This window comes from Drosophila grimshawi, unplaced genomic scaffold, assembly GCF_018153295.1.
Source record: "Drosophila grimshawi isolate 15287-2541.00 unplaced genomic scaffold, ASM1815329v1 contig_311, whole genome shotgun sequence".
Classification (NCBI taxonomy): Eukaryota; Metazoa; Arthropoda; class Insecta; order Diptera; family Drosophilidae; genus Drosophila; species Drosophila grimshawi.
In genome coordinates this window covers 3,240,781-3,259,240 of record NW_025063098.1, presented here as the reverse complement: position 1 = coordinate 3,259,240, position 18,460 = coordinate 3,240,781, and the positions used below count along the sequence as shown (strand labels likewise).

At 38.9% G+C, this 18,460-nt stretch overlaps 1 protein-coding gene across 7 annotated transcripts in view; it reads right to left on the bottom strand.

The window, feature by feature from the left end:
• LOC6564447 (5'-AMP-activated protein kinase subunit gamma-1) overlaps nucleotides 1-18,460 on the bottom strand; it is a 65,770-nt gene that overhangs the window by 2,237 nt on the left and 45,073 nt on the right. For 3 of the 7 annotated variants that reach the window (XM_032737147.2, XM_032737146.2, XM_043214997.1), the window contains 2 exons: nucleotides 8,361-8,494; nucleotides 3,609-3,657 (listed from right to left, as the gene is read on the bottom strand). In XM_032737147.2, coding sequence (XP_032593038.1) covers nucleotides 3,609-3,657; nucleotides 8,361-8,494 — 183 coding nt within the window. Of the gene's footprint in view, nucleotides 1-84; nucleotides 583-3,608; nucleotides 3,658-5,113; nucleotides 6,125-8,360; nucleotides 8,495-8,670; nucleotides 9,353-9,802; nucleotides 10,475-11,590; nucleotides 11,656-18,460 lie in introns of those variants that run through there. The other 4 variants (XM_043214996.1, XM_032737148.2, XM_032737149.2 and 1 more) reach the window with 4 other exon arrangements.

Genomic DNA, 18,460 nt, shown 5'->3' with positions numbered 1-18,460 from the left:
AATTATATCATATATCCATCCAATGCTTAAGACTCAAAAGGCTAATAATATATATATATATGGCTTCAATGGAGTTCGCAGCACCTTTTTTGAGGAGCTGGGCAAGCAGACGCTTCCAGCCGTCGGAGACCTGCTCGAATTCCTTGATGCTCTCGAGCGGATAGTAGAGCACTTCTGTGGGCCGGCCACTGCCGCCGAGGACCAAGCGGCCCGCATGATTCGAGTAGAAGTGCAGCTGTAACATGCGAGCAGCAGCTGGTCGGCTGCGCGGGCTGGCGGGGGGCTTGGAATCAGCCACAGCGAGGCAGCAGCAGCATCAGCTCTATGGATGATGCTCGCAATTAACCGACTTCGATAACAAACTAACAAACGCTTCGATATTGATTTTGATTCGATTTCGTAGCGCTCTAATTGAACGACTAATTGAATCACTGTCCTCGGCTAACAGACGCTTAACAGTCAACTAACAGCGGCCTAGCAGCGACACGCCTTTGCACGCCCTTCTCACTGTTTGGGGGCAAAGTAAGGTGGTAAATTGAAGGCGAGTGCAACGCAACTGCGAAATATTTGTCCTCTCTTTTGTTGATACTATTTGTTATTCAGTATTAGCAACATCGCCATAAATATGATTATTAGTCTATATTCAATAAATTACACATTTAGACACTTTAATTAACAGAAATTTGGCGTCGAAATAAAAGTGGGTTGTGGCGAGAACGAACCAATACAAATGGCAATAGAAACAACAACAAAAACAACAAGAACGGCCAAGTCAAACTCAGCAACAAATTGACGAGCGCAGAAAATAGTTGATGGTCAACAATTATTCAGCCATAAATTCTTTGAATCAAAACGCTGTCTGACGCTCTCAATTAAACATTGAGGCGCTCAGATGGACGTTAATCAAATTTATGTCGGGCCACCGCCAAACAATTTATATGCCCATCAGCGACAGATAAATGCAGAAACAAAGTTCCGAAAAAAAAAGAAAAGAAAAAAGAATAATAATTATGTTATTATTATTCTGCATTGTCTTCTTGGTTTGTCTTAGCGCCTTTTAGAGAACATTATGCGAAATTTGTGCCAAGAAATTAATTAAACAGCACCACCTCTAGCAAATTTCTCATTATTTGCCTCTTTCTCTAGGGACACGCGTTCAGATTTATAATTTATGGCAAATGAAAAAGGTAAGGTAAACTAAATATTTCGAAAATGTAATATTTTATAATTTGTCGACATGGATCGAGAACTCGTTGAGTAAGATAATTTTTATTTTAAATTAATTCGAATATTTGGCTAAACTTTGCTAAAGTTCCCATTGCTGCTGCTAATCCAATTGCCAATTTGTTTAGAACGACTCATAAATTGTTTTCGTCTTAATCTGCTTCATAATTTTAGCTCCTACACACTTTATTTTTTATTTTTAACAAATTGTGCGCTGTCCACGTTGACAGAGATGCCAAAAAGACAGAAGAAGAAATATCTAAATAAAAAGCGAAGGCTACCATAAAAAAAAAAAACAACAACAAAAAGAAATACAAAATAGAAAAGAAATAAGAAATAAAAGTTAAAAGAATTAAAATATCAACTACGTGTCTCAAGAAATATGTTCGTTTTCTAAATTTAAAATCAAAACTATTAAATTGAGTTCAACAGAGTTTGAAAACTAAAGCAGCAGCAGCCGCAGTTGCAAAAAGGTGAAGGCTGTTCCCACAAACAATTTCAAAGTGTGTAATACACACACTTTATATATATATATTTGTATATCTATATGCATATATCTTTAAATCTCATTTGTTTTTGTTGTTGTTGCTGTTCTGATTGGTTTCTCTTTTTATTGGATATGTGTTTTGTTGTTGTTGCTGTTGTTATTTCTTTTGTTTTTGATTAAGCGCGTCGCGCACACAAGTTAATTAAGATGCTAAGAGTTCTTTTTTATTTCTTGTCGATTTTTTGTTTTTGTTTTTGCTTTTGAGCAATTGCAAAACAATTTCAATTGTGGCTGCTGGCTTCTGACTGCTGGCGTCGAGGCGCCTCAGTGAATCTATAGAATCTATAGACGATTTTCTTTTCAAATTCTTCTACAATGACTAATGACTTTCGCGGGGGCAGGGGTGTGTTTCTGTTGGAGCATTGGGAGACCTTCAACTGCACTTTAAAGTTGGACCGATCGTTAGTTAATATATCAATATTTCGACTCTATTTAATTTGTCTTTTTTTTTGCTTTAGGGCTATAATCTATTTGGCTATATATTTCGGTTTAGCGCGGCGATCGTTTCTGCTTGTTTATTTTTCGCCCGTCTAAACGTCTCGAGATTTTATCATAAACTGATTCTATAGTCTGGTTGCTGTGTTTTTGTATATTTCACTTTTCCCACTGGTCGGAGGAAAAGCGCAAAACTTTTTTGCCAAAGCGCAAAACAAAACAAACAAACAAGAAAGAAAAACTTACTATTTATGTGTGGCCGAAGTCTAAATACTCTTGCAACTACATTTTAAGCTATAACTAAACATGTCAGCATCAAAAAACTTGTATTTGTTTGCCTTGATAAATATCAAAATTTTTACCTAGAGATGGTAGCTTGGAAGTTGAGCGACTATTGACTCAAGTCTGCAATCTGTATCTTAGGGTATGTAGTAAATCATAATACCCTGCTGTTGGCAAGTGGTGCCCGCAAATATTAAATACTATGCAAAGACTGAGACTGAGAGAAGAAGGCGCCTCTTTATGTAGGTGTGTGTCTCTATGTGTGTATTTATTTAAAATCAATTTCTAAATCGCTCGTAACTCGCTTGGTGCCGAAATAAAGAACCGAAAATAGCGGAACAAATTCGCTAATCTATAAAGGCAAATCTGAAACAGAAGTCATATTGACGCTAATGATCCTCATGAAATGCCCCGAAGTGGCACCAAATTGCATGTATTTCTACAGGCCAAAACATGCAACTGCAAAATCAGAGAGAATACGAGATAGAGACATTGAGAGACAGTGAGAGAGAAATGTAGAGAATGTCTATGCATATGCGGTGTATATTATACATTAGTTTTGGGTGTACTTGGCTTGGCTTGGCGTCTTATAATTAGCGCAAATGAAACCAAAATGTGGAGGTGTGTTTGGCAACTACGTCAACTAGATACGCATCACTAATGGGGGTCCATCTATGTAGTATAGTATAGTATATAAATATCCAAACATACACTGCGCATACATATTATCTGAACATGTTTATCTATCTATATGTATGTATATGGGAAGCTTTATAACTTTAGTATAATGTTCTTGTTCTTGTCACTGGGCACCTACGCAAATTCTATAAACTTAATCCTTCTGATATATAATTTTATTAAAGTGTATAAATTATGCGTATACATATATATTTATTTAAATATAGGTTTCGGTACGTTTCTATTCAAATGTGCTAAAGCGACGTGTGCCCAACACAAAAAAAAAAGAAAAAAAAAAGAATTATCTCGTTGGCCACTTGATCGGTTGCCAAGTGTGACTGCTAATTTATTTGAACGATATTTGAATTTAGTTTAACAGTGTCCCCCAACCATCCCACTCTTTGGCAAGGGGGATCGTTTTGGGAATGTTTCGTTTACTTACCGAAATCTGATAGATTGACTTTGTCCAAGAAAGGATCGGCACGGGGTAACTGAAATTAGCAAATAAATCATTGTTGATAACTAAATGATGTAACTGCCATTGGGGGACATAGTATTAGTGAGTATATTAATAAATAATATAACAAAGCTTATAATAAAATAATATACGATGCAATTAACGTCATTTAGTCAAATTGTCGCTGCCGTAATAATTAATTACGTTATAGAAATACGTCTTTGTTTCGACTCAAAACATAAACATAAACATTTACACTCTGCAAATAAAATATTATTGGAGAGATTACGCCACAATAAGCTACGACAATAGAAGCGTACCTCAGTAAACGACTCTAAATCAGATAACGTTGCCATATATGGTATATGAATATAGTATGAACGTTAATTAAACGTTAAGCTTCCAAATAAACAAATTTACCCTTAGAATGAAAGTACGTCGTTTACTACGTAAACGATACGTGGAAAAAGTATATTAGATAAATGGTTCAAAAATAACTTGAATGATCATTTGATAAGTGGATGCATCAATAATACAAAATTACACTTAATATGCAGCAGGCAGCCGCCAACAAAATTTTTGTACAATTTGCAATTGACGGGGTCCAAAAATGTGTTTATATTTAGGTCAAGTCATGATTGTTATGTTTTCATATCATCAAGTTCAATTTAGCTGATAGGCATTATACAGATATACATATCTATATATATATATATATATAAACATATATATGTGCATGACTGTGGGCAGTTAGTTAGTCTAAGGTGTAATCACCTAATTGTAAATAGGCAATAAAAATAGTGTAAACTTGAATAAATATCTTCTCTCTCTCTTTCTTTCCCGCACTCTGTCTCTCTCTCGCTCTCTTTTTCACACTTTGCTATGCGTTCTACGTGTTGCATACAAAACAATAAGAGACTTATTTCAAATTAGCAGTGCACTTGGGAAAAAAATGAGCGATCATAGGTTTTCCCGAACAATTAAACATGGAGTTAGAGTGATCCCTCTCTCTCTCTCTCTCCCTCTATATATATATATATATATATATATATATATTTTTTTTGAACTTGTCGACTGCTAAAAATGACCAAATGCAACAGACGCGTCAAGGCAATGAACTGACAAAGCTGTTAGTTAAGCAAAATAAGCTGAATGCAAGATGCAAAAAGCCTAAAAATTGCATTTTAATACAAGACAACAAACCCAAAAAGCTTAATTCACAACAATATCTGAGAATCTCTGCAGCACTCTCTCTCTCTCTCTTAGTGTGAAATTCCCCAGAAGTATAACAGGAGAAATGGGATTATCTTAGTCACGCCGATAAATATACACATTCTTTCAGCCAGCAATTAAATTTCATCCTAAATGTAATTTGCATATATTTGGTGAGTGTAAAATACCCCTCTGCAAGAGAATAAAATGTTTAACTGTTAATAATTTCCCTTGTGCATCGCTGCGCTCTCTTCTTCTACTTCTTCTTCTTCACTTACGCTAACTTTTCGGCCTGGCTGCAGTTGCTGTTGTTGCTGCTGTTGTCGCTTCCATTGCTCGATCTGCTCGATGCTGTAGTCGCTTCGACGCCGCAGCAACAGACACTGATGAACGGCAGCGGGCGACGAGTGTCGGGGGGAGTTGTGGGTGCTCTGTGTGCGTCGCTGATAGACAAGCGACTGTTGCAGTCCACTGGCAATCGCCAGTTCGCTCTGGGCTGCTGCCGGTGAATGACCTACGGATAGACGTTTGCCTGCCACCAAACCATTTGCAATGCTCTTGTTGTTGTTGTGTTGTTGTTGCGATGCTTGTTTCTCCTGCTGCTGCTGCTGTTGCTGTTGATGATTGTTGTTATTGTTGATGCTGCTTGTTGTTGCCTTGCGTCGTAGCAACGCTGCCGGCATCGCCGCTGACAGCGTTGCTGAAAGTTTTCTGCCATCTTTTTGCTTAACTTTAGTTTCTGTTGTTGTTGTTGCTGCTGTTGTTGTGGTGCTGATGTAGCCGATGTTGTCATCGCGTCTGCTGACGTGCTGCGAATAGCGTTGACCATCAACGATATCTGTTATATTCGCGCTATTCAGCAGCTGATAGTTCGTGTTGGCCGTTCGACTGCTGTTATTCGACAGCAGCGTGGGCAAATTACTGGAGCGCTTCTTGCGATACAGCGGCGAATTACTGAGAGAGCGCGCCTTGCGGGCAACCTTCGCATGTAAACTGTCATAGTTGTAGTTGCTCTCGCAATTGTTGTTGTTGTTGTTATTGTTGTTGTTGCTGTCATTATTATTATCGGGCAGATTTGGGTCAAAGCGCACGCTTAATTTGTTTCCATTATTGTTGTTGCTGCTTTGTCGCAATTTGGAAGCTGTCTGCTGTGACACACCTGACGCATTCGCATTCGCACTCGGATTCGGATTCGCATTTGCAGTCGCTGCTGAGGGCAGTACGCCAATGCGAGGCGTGCTCGACTCAAAGGCGGAATAGCGACGGCGATACATGTGTAAATACACAACACACACACACTAAACTATATATAGCATATATATGTATATACATATATACGCACATACACACGCACACACACACGCATGCACTGATAAACACTGGCGTGTGTAATGGCAACAATGCGTAGATGATGAAAAATTTGCAAGCGGCCGTTGGCTTTTCTGTTTGCTATTCTCAACGTTTGTTGTTTCTCTGTTCCGGGCACGTCTGCGCGCTCCCAAATGTAAACGTAAACTGGTTAACAGTTTTGTTGAGCTTTGCCCGCCATATGATCGTCGTCACATGTGTGCGTGTGTGACTGCGAGTGCTAAAGCTTAAGCAAACACACACACACAAACGCACATACAGACTCACACACTTAGGGGGGAAAAAGAGAGACCAATCTATGGCGTATCGAAATTTAAACACTCTAAACAAAAGGCTGCTGCTAGTTGGTGTTAAATAGTTAAAATTGTTTACATATTATTTGTATATTTGCTCGATAATAAAGAAGTTTATGGAGCAAGCAGCGATTAGTATATTCTATAATTAACTTTTAGTACAACTGCGCTGCTCAACTTGCAGTTGCCAGTTGCATTGCGATAAGAACATGCTCTGCCTTGGCAAGTGTATAAAAAGTCAAAAAAAAACAAACAAAATAATGCAAGGCATTCGTTTGTTCGCATTCTTGAAGCTTCTTCAGCAAAACAAACAAAAATGTACAGCGAGAGAGAGAGAGAGATCGAGAGAGCAAATCGAAGAGTAAGTCTCTGTGCCAAGTGCTAAGTGCTAAGTGCTCACCCGCATTTTGGATAAGCTGTGGGCGACTGCTAACAGCGTCATAACAGCCCGAGAGTGAGTGAGTGAGTGAGAGAGAGAAGGCCACAGCAGCAGCAGCAGCACCAGCTACATTCACAGTGGAAAGCTTCTTTTGTAAATTTACTCGAGTTGCGGACTGATAAACAAAGTAAACTGTGCCATAGATTGTGGGCCCCAATTGAATGTCGCGAGTAGGAGAGAAAAACACTGAGGGAGAGTACGTAAATTGTATTTTATGCAGTCGACGTCTACGCATTAGGCAATGAAATGATTTTTATGTGAAATGTGTGCGCTAATTAATCATTATTAGCAGGAGCAATAGCAGTCAGCAGGTGTCTATTAAGATATGCGGGACTTCCAGCTCGCGCAAAGAGTAAGTGAGATAGAGAGAGAGAGAGGGAGGGTTATATACCGTAATTGAAACTAAGAATCTACCGAATTTAAATTATAATCGTAATTCTAATCTAATCTAAGATCTTTTTACAACAATTTTTATTATGTGCCCGTCCTTTGCATAAGGCATTATCAAAATGGTTTTTAGATTGCTTCAGGTTCTGGTATAAACAAAATACTTGTGCAAAAACCAGTGTAAATGGTTAGATTCATACATTTTAGTAAGAAGCAATAAACCAGTTCCGCCTTAATGACCACGTTGTGGAGTGTGAATAAATATTGTAAACAACGACGCGTTGTAAGAATATTTAAGCCAATTACGTTGACCTTGCCGCTACGTTAACAAAACATAAAACAAGGCATTTGTGGTTTAATGACCAATTGGCAAATTGAAGTGGCTCGCTCACTTAAAACGATCAAACTAATGAAATGATGACTAACTTGTTGAACCAATCATATTTTATTATTATTAACAGGAAACACCACAACCAGCATTAGTTGACAAAAAAAAAAGAAATCGATTTAAAGCTACTTTAACAGCTGCTAAACAACAATGTTAACAGAGAACTGCAAAAAGTGTAGCATACTCGAGGGCGAGAAAGAAAAAGTAAACGAAACGTAAGCTCCTTAAAAAAAAAAAACAGTTAATATATTGTTGGGGTAGGCAACAAGAATTGGAAGAAAACTAAACTCGCGGCTGACCCAGAAGAGACATTATGCAACCGACGGCAAATGGCAATACTAAGCAGAAGCAAATAATTGGACGCTGCTTCAAATCATTTATCAATGTCAGTTTGAGTGCCCGAGGAATGGAAAACCCTCAAGGGAATTGGCTGTGAGCATAAATAATTGGTGTAATTCTGTCTGTGAAATCAATATGACTTTTTTTCCCCAAACTATTTGAAAACTTAACAAGAGTGTAGGCTTTCAAATATCTTAATGGAATTTGTTATGAGAAATAGAGTCGCTTATGGTAAAAATAAGCAGCAAGGCGCCACTTTTAAAGTATTTTTTTGTTTTATGCTTAATATGGTTAATTGTGGAACTACTTACACCTCTGGAGTCTCTGAAGAGTATGGCTGCATGATGTGGATCTAGGGTGCCATCGCCGCGATAGCTGCGACCAGCGGCACCAACTGAAGCGCGTCGTTTCTCCAAATCCGCCGAAGCGCGACGCATGTGAGCACCTAATCAAATAGAGGAGAATTATAAATGTTAGTAAAGTTAATCCTGAACAGATATTTAGGACTAAAACTAAGGCTAAACTAAACTGAAACAGCAAGTATCAGACTTTTATGGAAAAAAGAAATGAGGAAGAGCAAGTCCCAGAGAACCAACAACCGATTTGATTGTTGCATTTTACCTTCTTTGACAATACGGTCGAAGACCTTATAGGTCTCGCCGCAATCCGCCAAAATGCGATTGGGTCGGTTGAGTGTGTTGACATCGAGACTCTTGGAGCGTGTGCGGAAATTCTCCTGCGGATCATTTTGCGGCGAGGTGCAAACACTTTGTGCATCAGTATGTTTTCGTGGCCACACATGAATCTTCTTGCCAAAATGCTTTAGCATCTCCTGTATGGAGTGATGATGGTGATGATGATGATGGTGTCCTCCCTTGTGCTTATGATGGCCCTCCTTATGCGGCGACGGACTGTGTCCGCGCCCAGAATGCCCCTGACTCTGTTCGTTTCCAGACTGTCCCGAATCCTGTTCGTCAATGCTGAGACTCTTGACGAACGACGAGTTGTCGAAGCGATGCCGTGCATAGGGCACCGTCAAACCACCGCTGTCCATGCTAGCGGCGCACTGACGCGATCCACCGAAACTGTAGTCGTCCATTGAGCACGCTGCGGCATTTACCCGCGTAAATATCGATACGGCGGTGGGTCGATCAGAGCCCCGCTGTCCACTGGCGCCGGTATGCGTGAAATACTGATGATCCGCATGCGTCTCACAGATGTCGTCGAGATCGTGTGGAAAGTAACCGCCCGATGGTTGCGTTGGTGGCGGCGAACCAAAGTCGGGAGCGCCACGCCGCATGCTCTGCAAGCAATTTGTGTGCAATTAGGGACCAATTCTGAGACTCTGAGGCAGACTCGTTGCATAGACACTCGGATGGACTACAGCACTCGCACAGAGTTGAGGGTTATTCAAGTTTTTTGCCCATAAAAGTGTATTTTTACTAGACGAATCTACAGAAATACTATCAATTATCGGTTGTTATCTCACTAAACCAACTAACAGCTATGAAGTCCAAGTGGCGATGATTGAAGTTACTCTAATTGATGTGTGCTGAACAGAAAGATAAGTAATCTAAATTCTAGTTTTGACATCTCTAACCAAACTTTCACTAGCCAAATCCAATTTGAACTAATGTGATTTACATTACTTTATCGATAAATATTAGCTGGTTTATCTATCGAGTGCTGTAGTGCATCCATGGGGGAATTCATATGCAACTGGTCAGGTGTTTGTCGTTGGGGAACTGCTTACTCCAAAGATGGACGGACTGTGGCATTGTTCGAAGAAACTGCGCCTCGAGGAGGGCGTCCGCCTCAGGCTGCCACTGATGCCCGTCGATCCGCTGGTGTAGCAGCTGTCATAGGAACTGCGCTGCCCCCCGCCTCCGTTTGCCTGGTGTGTGGGTGAGTTGCCGTATGGCAACTGAGGATGATTCGCCAGCGATTTTGGGGCATTAGGTACTGCCTGAGGCTGGGAGTGACCCTGTCGCTCCGTTTGCCAGTTGGAGTAGGCGCTACCCGTCACTCCGCCCAGCGTGGAGTGGGTCGAGTTGTTGGAGTTATTCGAATTGCTGCTGGAGCTGTTCGAGGAGTCCATTCTGTACTGTAGCGAGGAGTTCATCTCATACGAGTTGCGTCCATTCGCTGGCTGCTGCCAGCTGTCGGTGCTGCTGCCTCCGCTCAATTGCTTATCCACGGCGTGTTGCCGATAAAGATGAGTTATGCCATGCATTTCGTTGCCGTTGTTACACTTTTATGAGGCAGTGTAGGGCAAATATTGCTGTTGTTGTTGTCGTCGTCACTGTTGTTGTTGCTGTTGTTGTTGCTGTTGTTGTTGCTGTATTTGCAGCTAACGCCTTTGTCAAATTATACTTATTTATTTCTCTTTTCTTCTGTTCTGGTTTAAAGTCACATAATCCTTGCACTGCAAAATGAAAAGCACATCAATTGTTGTTGTTTGTTCTGATTGTTGCTTGCACTTGCACTTGTCATAGAGCTTTGTGCTTTTTGCTCTCTCTCTCTCTCTCGCACTATATCGCTTTAAAAAACGTCGTCAAGTTGAACGCACTTAAATTAAGTCAAAGCTGCAGACGACGTCGACGTCGACGTCGATGACTGTATTTTGTTTTATTTTGTTTTGTTTTGTTTGCCGCGTTATTATTTTTAAAAGTGTGTGCTTTGAAGCACTTTTGCTTTGCTATTTGAGCAAGTTATTATTACATTTGCCTTACAGTAGCCAGCACAAACATTCGCCAACGACTGTTAAGTGATTTAACAGACTGCACAGCACAGCACTGCAAAATGCAAACGCAGCGACTGCGCAACATGCACTTGAAATAGTTCAAACCACCCAACCACCCACACATTGCCACAGTGTCAATGCGCGTCTAGCTTTTATTTTATTATTTTGTTGCAGCTGCCATTGTTGCTATTGTTGTTGAAAATATTCTATGGCTTGACACATTTCAGTCACTTGATCCTCCCCCATATGCTAAACATTTATTTATATTTTTATACAAATCACATTTCACTTGCGACAAGTTTGTCGCCTGCGACGCGCCCACTCTCATGACCTACGCACTTGGGGAAATTGAGTGATCCCATAATGCAATAAATAGCATTTGCTCACCCACTCCCTCCCTCAAGGCTGATAGAGTGTGCTTTAAGAATGCTCCGCTGCTTCAATTTAAATAAGCTTTATCGCATAAAAGGAAAGAACAAGACTAGCAGGCAAAAGCAAAGTTCTATTTTTATTATCAAAACGACAGAGCGTAAGAAACAAGTGATAAATAAAAGCAACATGAAAGGCACTTTATAATTACGATTATTGATTACGCTCTTTGAGACGCTCGCAGAGCTGATAAAATGTTTGCGCAATCGAGCGTAAGTTCAATTGAGGTTAAGTTGCACCTAACCAGCGCCTACCTCCCTTCCATCCGCTCTCTGCCCTACTCTCTCCCTGTCTCCATTCAACGGGCAACTACATCGCAATTGTAATCAAAAATTTGAGTAAATTAATGCGAAATATTGAGAGACGCACACGCAAATAGCCACACACATTTGCAGTGTAGACACACACAACCGCTTGTCGAAAAATGTCAGCGCAGACTGAGAATGAAAGAAAACGATGGAAACTAATGTGCACGTGCAATGTGTAAACAAGTGCTGACCGAAGAGAGCGAACCCCAGCAGCAGAGCGTACGCACAAACAGCACAGTGTGTTCGGTGTGGGAGAGAGTAAACGGGATAACATTGAGAGGATGCTGTCCGTTAACAGTGCGCTGTTAAAACTAACAGACCAGCGGCATTTGTGGGAGGTCCGTGGGTGGACTGTTATCGTTGCTGCTACTGTTGTTGTTGCTGTTCTTCTTGTTGCTTACATGTCAGACATGGCGTGGCCATCAGCGTAATGAACACTACTTAAATATTATTGAGTGACCTCAAGCAGCGACATGCACAACAATTGAACGGCAATCTGAACTATATATATACATATAATTATATACTGCATTAACAGTGAAATTAGAAAGGAAATGGAAATCGAAATCGAAATGTTAAGTACGCATTAGGCAAGCCTTTGTGGATAGCCAGCCAACGACCAACCTCAAGTTAAAAAGAGCACACAATCTGTGGCAAAAATCACGCAGAACAACCCAAAATAAAGAAACGTGACGTGGTCCTTCCAAATAAAAAGAAAAAAATGAAAACAGGAGTCAAATGAAAGAGAAAATTCGAAAATGGAAACGACGCATGCGCTGCGAATGAAAGTGAAAGTACATAAGTGCGATTTATATATAGTATATAGTATATGGTATATATATATATATACCCCTATATGGTCATGTATACAGCTAGCGTATATTGACTCATTGCCATGCTTGCTGCATGGAAATCAAATTGCGCATTTAGGTCAAGTTTGTATATTTAAATCTTATCAAATTAAATTTATTGACTTCGACGCTACTTGAAAATGCAAATCTAATAACAGATAACGCTTATCAAGGGCCCATATGACTGACAGACCCCCACTAGACATGCGGCTGATAACAAGCAGCCAAATTTAGTCATTGTTGTTCTTTTCGCTCAACTAATCAACAAATTGTCCATGCAAAAAAACAACTGAACAAAAAGGAAAAAGAAAACAGTTAATAAATAGTTTAAGTTTATTATGCGTAGATCAGGAATGAAACAGAAAAAAACAACTAAATTTGATATTTAAGTTTGGCTGAATGTGAAATGCGCTTAGTTGGCGGTTTATAGTTTAAATGGCCAAACATTCACCTTGAACGTGATTGGGAATCGGATATGTTTTGGACTCTATTTTCTTCTTTTGCTGCTTTTTTAACATGCGCCCAACATTTGGCTATAAGTGCCAAAAATGTGTTGAGCTCTGCGAATTGCTCAAGTTTCCTATTTTTGTGGGTAGTTGGGAGAACTCCAATTACGCGTATTTTGCTGACTTTTGTTTGTGTTGTGTTGTTTTCTGTTGTTTTCAGCATTTGGGAATTGAAAACAAATATATGCATATATAGAAATATATCTACATATAGACCCCAAACACAAATTACGAGTTCGATGACTCAGCGCGCTCAATTTGAGATATGCGATAAGTTTTATTTTGTTATATTACATCGATTTGATATATAATTTCAATATTAAAACATTAAAAATAATAATAATAATGCATGGGCAGGTGAAATATTAATTCTTTTGATACCGCGAACTTCAGAGCAGACCCTCGAGTCAGTGACCTCTGAATTGACCCATTGCACCACACACACACACACAGGCACCGCCTATATACATGCATATATATATATGTATATATATAAGCTGTAAACCGTTTGGCGCTGCATGCAACTCAACCTTGAGCTGATACTTTGAACTTTCCGCTGGGTACAGCTGTCCCGACCTTGCCGCGAGTGTGTAACTGTGTATGTAGACTTAAGGCACGGCAAATGCAAAAAACAAGCCCATAAAACTGTCATTTAAATATCAAAAGCCCAACTGATGCCTGGCGTATTATGTCGTATGCATTTTGTCAATTTAATGAGCAATAATAGTTTGTTGTGGGCAACTGTCTGTCTGTCTGTCTGCCTGTCTGGCTGCCTGTCTGTCTGTTTGTTTCTCCAACTGCCACCTGCTACCTATCTCCATCTCGCTCTCTCTCTCTCTCTCTTTCTATCTCTCTAGTTGTCTATCTCTTTCTAGCTGTTGTCATTTCCGCATGCAATTAGAGAAATGTAAAATGCACTTTGTATTCAGCTGAAATGCAACCGGAAGTGACTGTTAGCTAACAATTACACAGAAATAAAGAACAACTTTTTGGCGTAATTTCGATTCTTTTTGTTGTTGGCCCGTTAATTGGTCGGAAGGACGGAAGAAATACGCACAGAGCAGAAGGGAAAAAAGAACGAAAGAATATGTCATTGAGTGCGTTTTATGTAATTTTTCAATTATTTTCGGCTTTTGTTCAATTTGAATTGTTGCCAAAGCACTAAACCGTTAGACACAAGTAAATGATACAGTTATTAGATCTTGTTGTAAAACACTCAATATAACAGTTACAACTCTACAGTCGCAACTGTTATATTATCTGGCATACACATTATAAGCAGATAAGGCTTTCTAATTTACTATTATATCACACAACAAACACTTGCAACCGTTTTATCACATGTTATACACACAACAAAGTTTTATAACTGTTATATATTAACTGTTATACACACATTACACTGGCTGTGGTCATCAGCTGTGTCCATTTAATTAGTTATATTGGCTAACAAATGCTTCCCAAATGACTTCAATACGACAATTAACTGTTACACGCACCTAATCGCCCCATTGATAGATAGATAGTGCTGTGGCTAATCGTCTGATTCATTAGCGAATTACCCAAAGTGCTTCCCGAAAACGCAAAGCCCCCCAACAAAGCCGACACCTTTGGGGTAACCTTTGATAGGCATAAACAAAAGTGACGACGACGACGACGGCCAGCAACTTGAATCGTTTTGTAGACTCACGTGTTTTCCTTTTACATAAAAAACATATATGTATATATATATATGAATATAAGTATATATATATTTACATATAACACTAGGTGTATATAGTATAGAGTGTGATAGGGTTCCTCCATTCCTGTTTGCATTAGCAATTGGGAATGGGCAAAATTTGCATTGGAAATGAGCCGGTTGCGCCGAGTTGTTTCTCAGTAAATACTCGATACTCTGGTAATTAGGTAGTTCAGTTGGGCAACAACAATAACAACAACAACAACTGTAACAAATTGAGTAGCGACACGTTGATTCCAATCGAATTAATGGGTTCACTTTCTGTTTGCACCTCTAATGGAGGGCTGACTTTCAAATGTTTGTGTCATGTATTACAGTTGTAGATAGTTCACCTAGTTGCTTGAAAATGAGGGGCTCGTCATTTAGTTTTTTTATTTGTTATCGTTGCCTTCCGCAATGAGCAAACCAATTGAACTTTCATCTAACATGTCATAATCGAATCAGATAATATATATATGTGTATATATATAGAATACTGGTAGTAAATGCGCCGTAACGATTCACGCGCTGCTTTTTGCACCCGAAACCCTCAGAAAATGTTCAACTGATTTGCTGACATCGAAAAACGATTTATCAAAACAATATATAAACGAGTAGAGTATGGCTAGAAGAAGCACTCAAAATTAATGTGCATCGTAACGTATTTTGATTACACATAAAAAGCTAAACAGTGTAAAGAAAACCAACTAGAGTGGAAACCGTCAACCGGCAACCTGCACAACAACGAAATTTAAATACACTTTCCAATCGAACAGCATTCTACATAAGACTGTTAAAACGCACAAACCTCTATACAGAATGTAAAAATCGCACTAACATGCTGTTAGCAACAGAGCTGCTTCACAGCGCTACCAACATTAAATCAGCAATGTTAGTCAAGTTAAAAATGATGACAATGTTAGTCAAGTTAAAAATGATTTATGCAGTTAACAACAAACATATGTGTTAAAAAAATACCTATTTGAGTCTTTACAAACTCCCCCGCACAATTAAAATAGCCGTGTGAGTGCTGTCAAATGGCAACACGTCTATATTTAGCTACCCCTTCCTTACTCGGCCGTTTTAATGGTAATCGCAGGAACATGATATGGAACGAGAAGCACAAATAGTCCCTGAATGAAACATAACGTGCTTGTTGGTTGTAGGCAAATTTATTCCTTATACGTATCGAGTATGTGTGCTATGCTCTAGATATTTTTTCATGGCTTTACGCTGACGTCAGTGGACATTTATGCAAATGGGAGGCACGTTTCCCAAGTATTTAACAGTTTGTCAGGAGTGCCACGAAACCGTTCAGATTCTCGTCTTTGGTGGGTGCTAATTTAGTTTTGTGACTTGACATTTGCAATTGGGCGTGTCCGACAGTTATTGAATTTGGTTATTGAAATTATAAAACAAAAGAAATCACCACATATACAACTAATATTGTATGAACTTTAACATATCCATGGCAAGCGTCGTCGGCACAAGGACTGTCAACATATTAATCAACAACAAACAATAGCTCAATTGGCAGCAAGAGAGATAAATAAAAGAGTGGCCACGGAAAGAATGAAAAATACATTGCTGGCAAGCTCATTAGCAACTTGTGAAATGTTAGCGACAGAGCGGAAACATTAAATGAATTATTATGGTGATTATCCTGACGAACGTCTAAGTCAGTCTAAGAAATGAGGCAGTGAGAGACACGAAGGTATTTGTACATTTAAATACCAAAGAAGCTAAACTGAGTAATTGACACTCATTAATAAAAACAACAGTTTTTAAGAATAATCAATATAGCAATTAGAAATGTTATGTTGCCTTTGTTACCTATTGATATAGACTGACAGTAGTAATAGTTTTATAGTAGTAAGACTCAGAGGCTGCTCAGCTGAGTTGCATAAGTGAGTCACATATCCGACAGTTTAAAGTGCAACAATTAAGATTTGAAATAAACAGCTATTTGTTGCCAGCCGTCGCTCATCTTAATTAATATTTGTTTTTGCAATGCACGTTTTGGCATGTTGTAAACAAAATGTTTCACTCGATTATACAGCAAAACAAAGATGCATTTGTCAACAGGTTTTAGTTGGCCAATTCAATAGATAGAAATTTCTCAAGCAAAATACTGAGTTTAATTAATTTGTTTATTGTTGTTATAAATGTGTGTAACTAAAGGAATTTATCTTTGCTGCACCTCGCTGTTGACGATAAACAAACAAATAAAAATCAACATGACTAGAACTAAGTACGATTATTATTATTATTGCTGTTGTTATCAGCGAACAACAACAACAGCAACAAACCAGAATAAGACGTGGCTTTGCATCTAGAAGTACGATATATATATATATATATAAACTCTGTGTAAATACGAGCACTTATATGATAATATAAGCTCGCTCATATTTGCATTAGAATTGCCAATCGAGTCGAGAAGGTTCAGTCAAGTCTCTTGTTATTTACCCGCTCGAATATTGCGAGCAAACGAACATTTTATTGTTGACCAACTCCAACAGCAACAGTCAAGAGTTGAGTGCTTTAATTCCCTGTTCCACTAGGTTACTGTTGGCCCAAGGTTAGGTCCATTCCAGTAGCCAATTAAAATATATATATATATTTATATATAGGTATATTTACTCACAAAATCGTGCATGCTAATTAAAGCCTTTAAAAAAAAGTGTTTGCTTGATGGGAAATATATATAGCCAGGTACAAGTTCACAGTACACAACGGACTTTATTTGTGAAAATCTTTGAAATTTGCAAAAGTGCACATTAAAATAATGTATATTTGTATTTTTGTCTGGCGATTAGCCAGGAACTGACCAAAAGTCACGTTCACACGTTCCAACGCGTAGATGGGAAACCTCAGGATGTTGACTTAAATATATATATATATATAAACATATATAGCAAATCTTTGCTATGGTTTTTAATACGCAACAACTGTAAATATCAGTAAAGATCTCTTGATAAATATTTAATTTAATGATTCACAATCAAGAACTCGTTGAGAATAACGCTTAAGTGGAAGCCAGAGCAAGATTTCTATATTCCTTTCAACTTATCTCGTTTTTGTTTATCACGAATGAGCTTATTAATCATAAACGAACACAACTATAAAATGTTGAATAATATAAGAGCTTGTTTCTTGTCACCAGACATTGTTTTTTTTTCCCATAAATTCTTATCTACATTGATATTTCTTTGTAGAATCTGTGAATTTCCTAAGGTACTTTAAGGGGTTTACCTTCCACAGTTGAATAGAATAGTTAAACAAAACATTTACTTTTGATCCTTTGAATTAAAACTTAACTTTTGCCTAGCCAAATCTTAAGTTATCAATTTTTTTAATTGGCAGCACTTAATGTCGTCTCGAAGTATTGCAAAAAGTATCTTTAAGCCGATTTACTTTATGACATTATTTCCATTGTTTATGCGATACTCCACCTCCACGCCTACCTCTCCCCCTCCTCCACTACACCTCCCTGCTCTCGTGGTGCTGATGATGCTGTTGCTAGTTGTTATTGGTTTTGTGTATGTGGCTGGCATATTGTTCGCTTAATCGTTGGCAAAGTTTCAGTTGGCTGTGGAGGTTGTCACATGACCCAGGATCAAGTTGCCACAGGCTATAACATCTCAAGGACATTTGCGCCTTTCTTGCTGATACGCTGTGTATGTGTGTCTGTGTGTGTGTGTATTTTATGAGTTTCAATTGGGCGTGGTCAGGCTGAAACCGAACGTAGACACTGATACTGAGTGTGTGTGTGTGTTGGGGGAGGTTGGGGAAAGGGGCAACAAGAGCTCGTTAAGCAGCGAAAGACTTGAAATGAGGCAACTCAAAAGCAC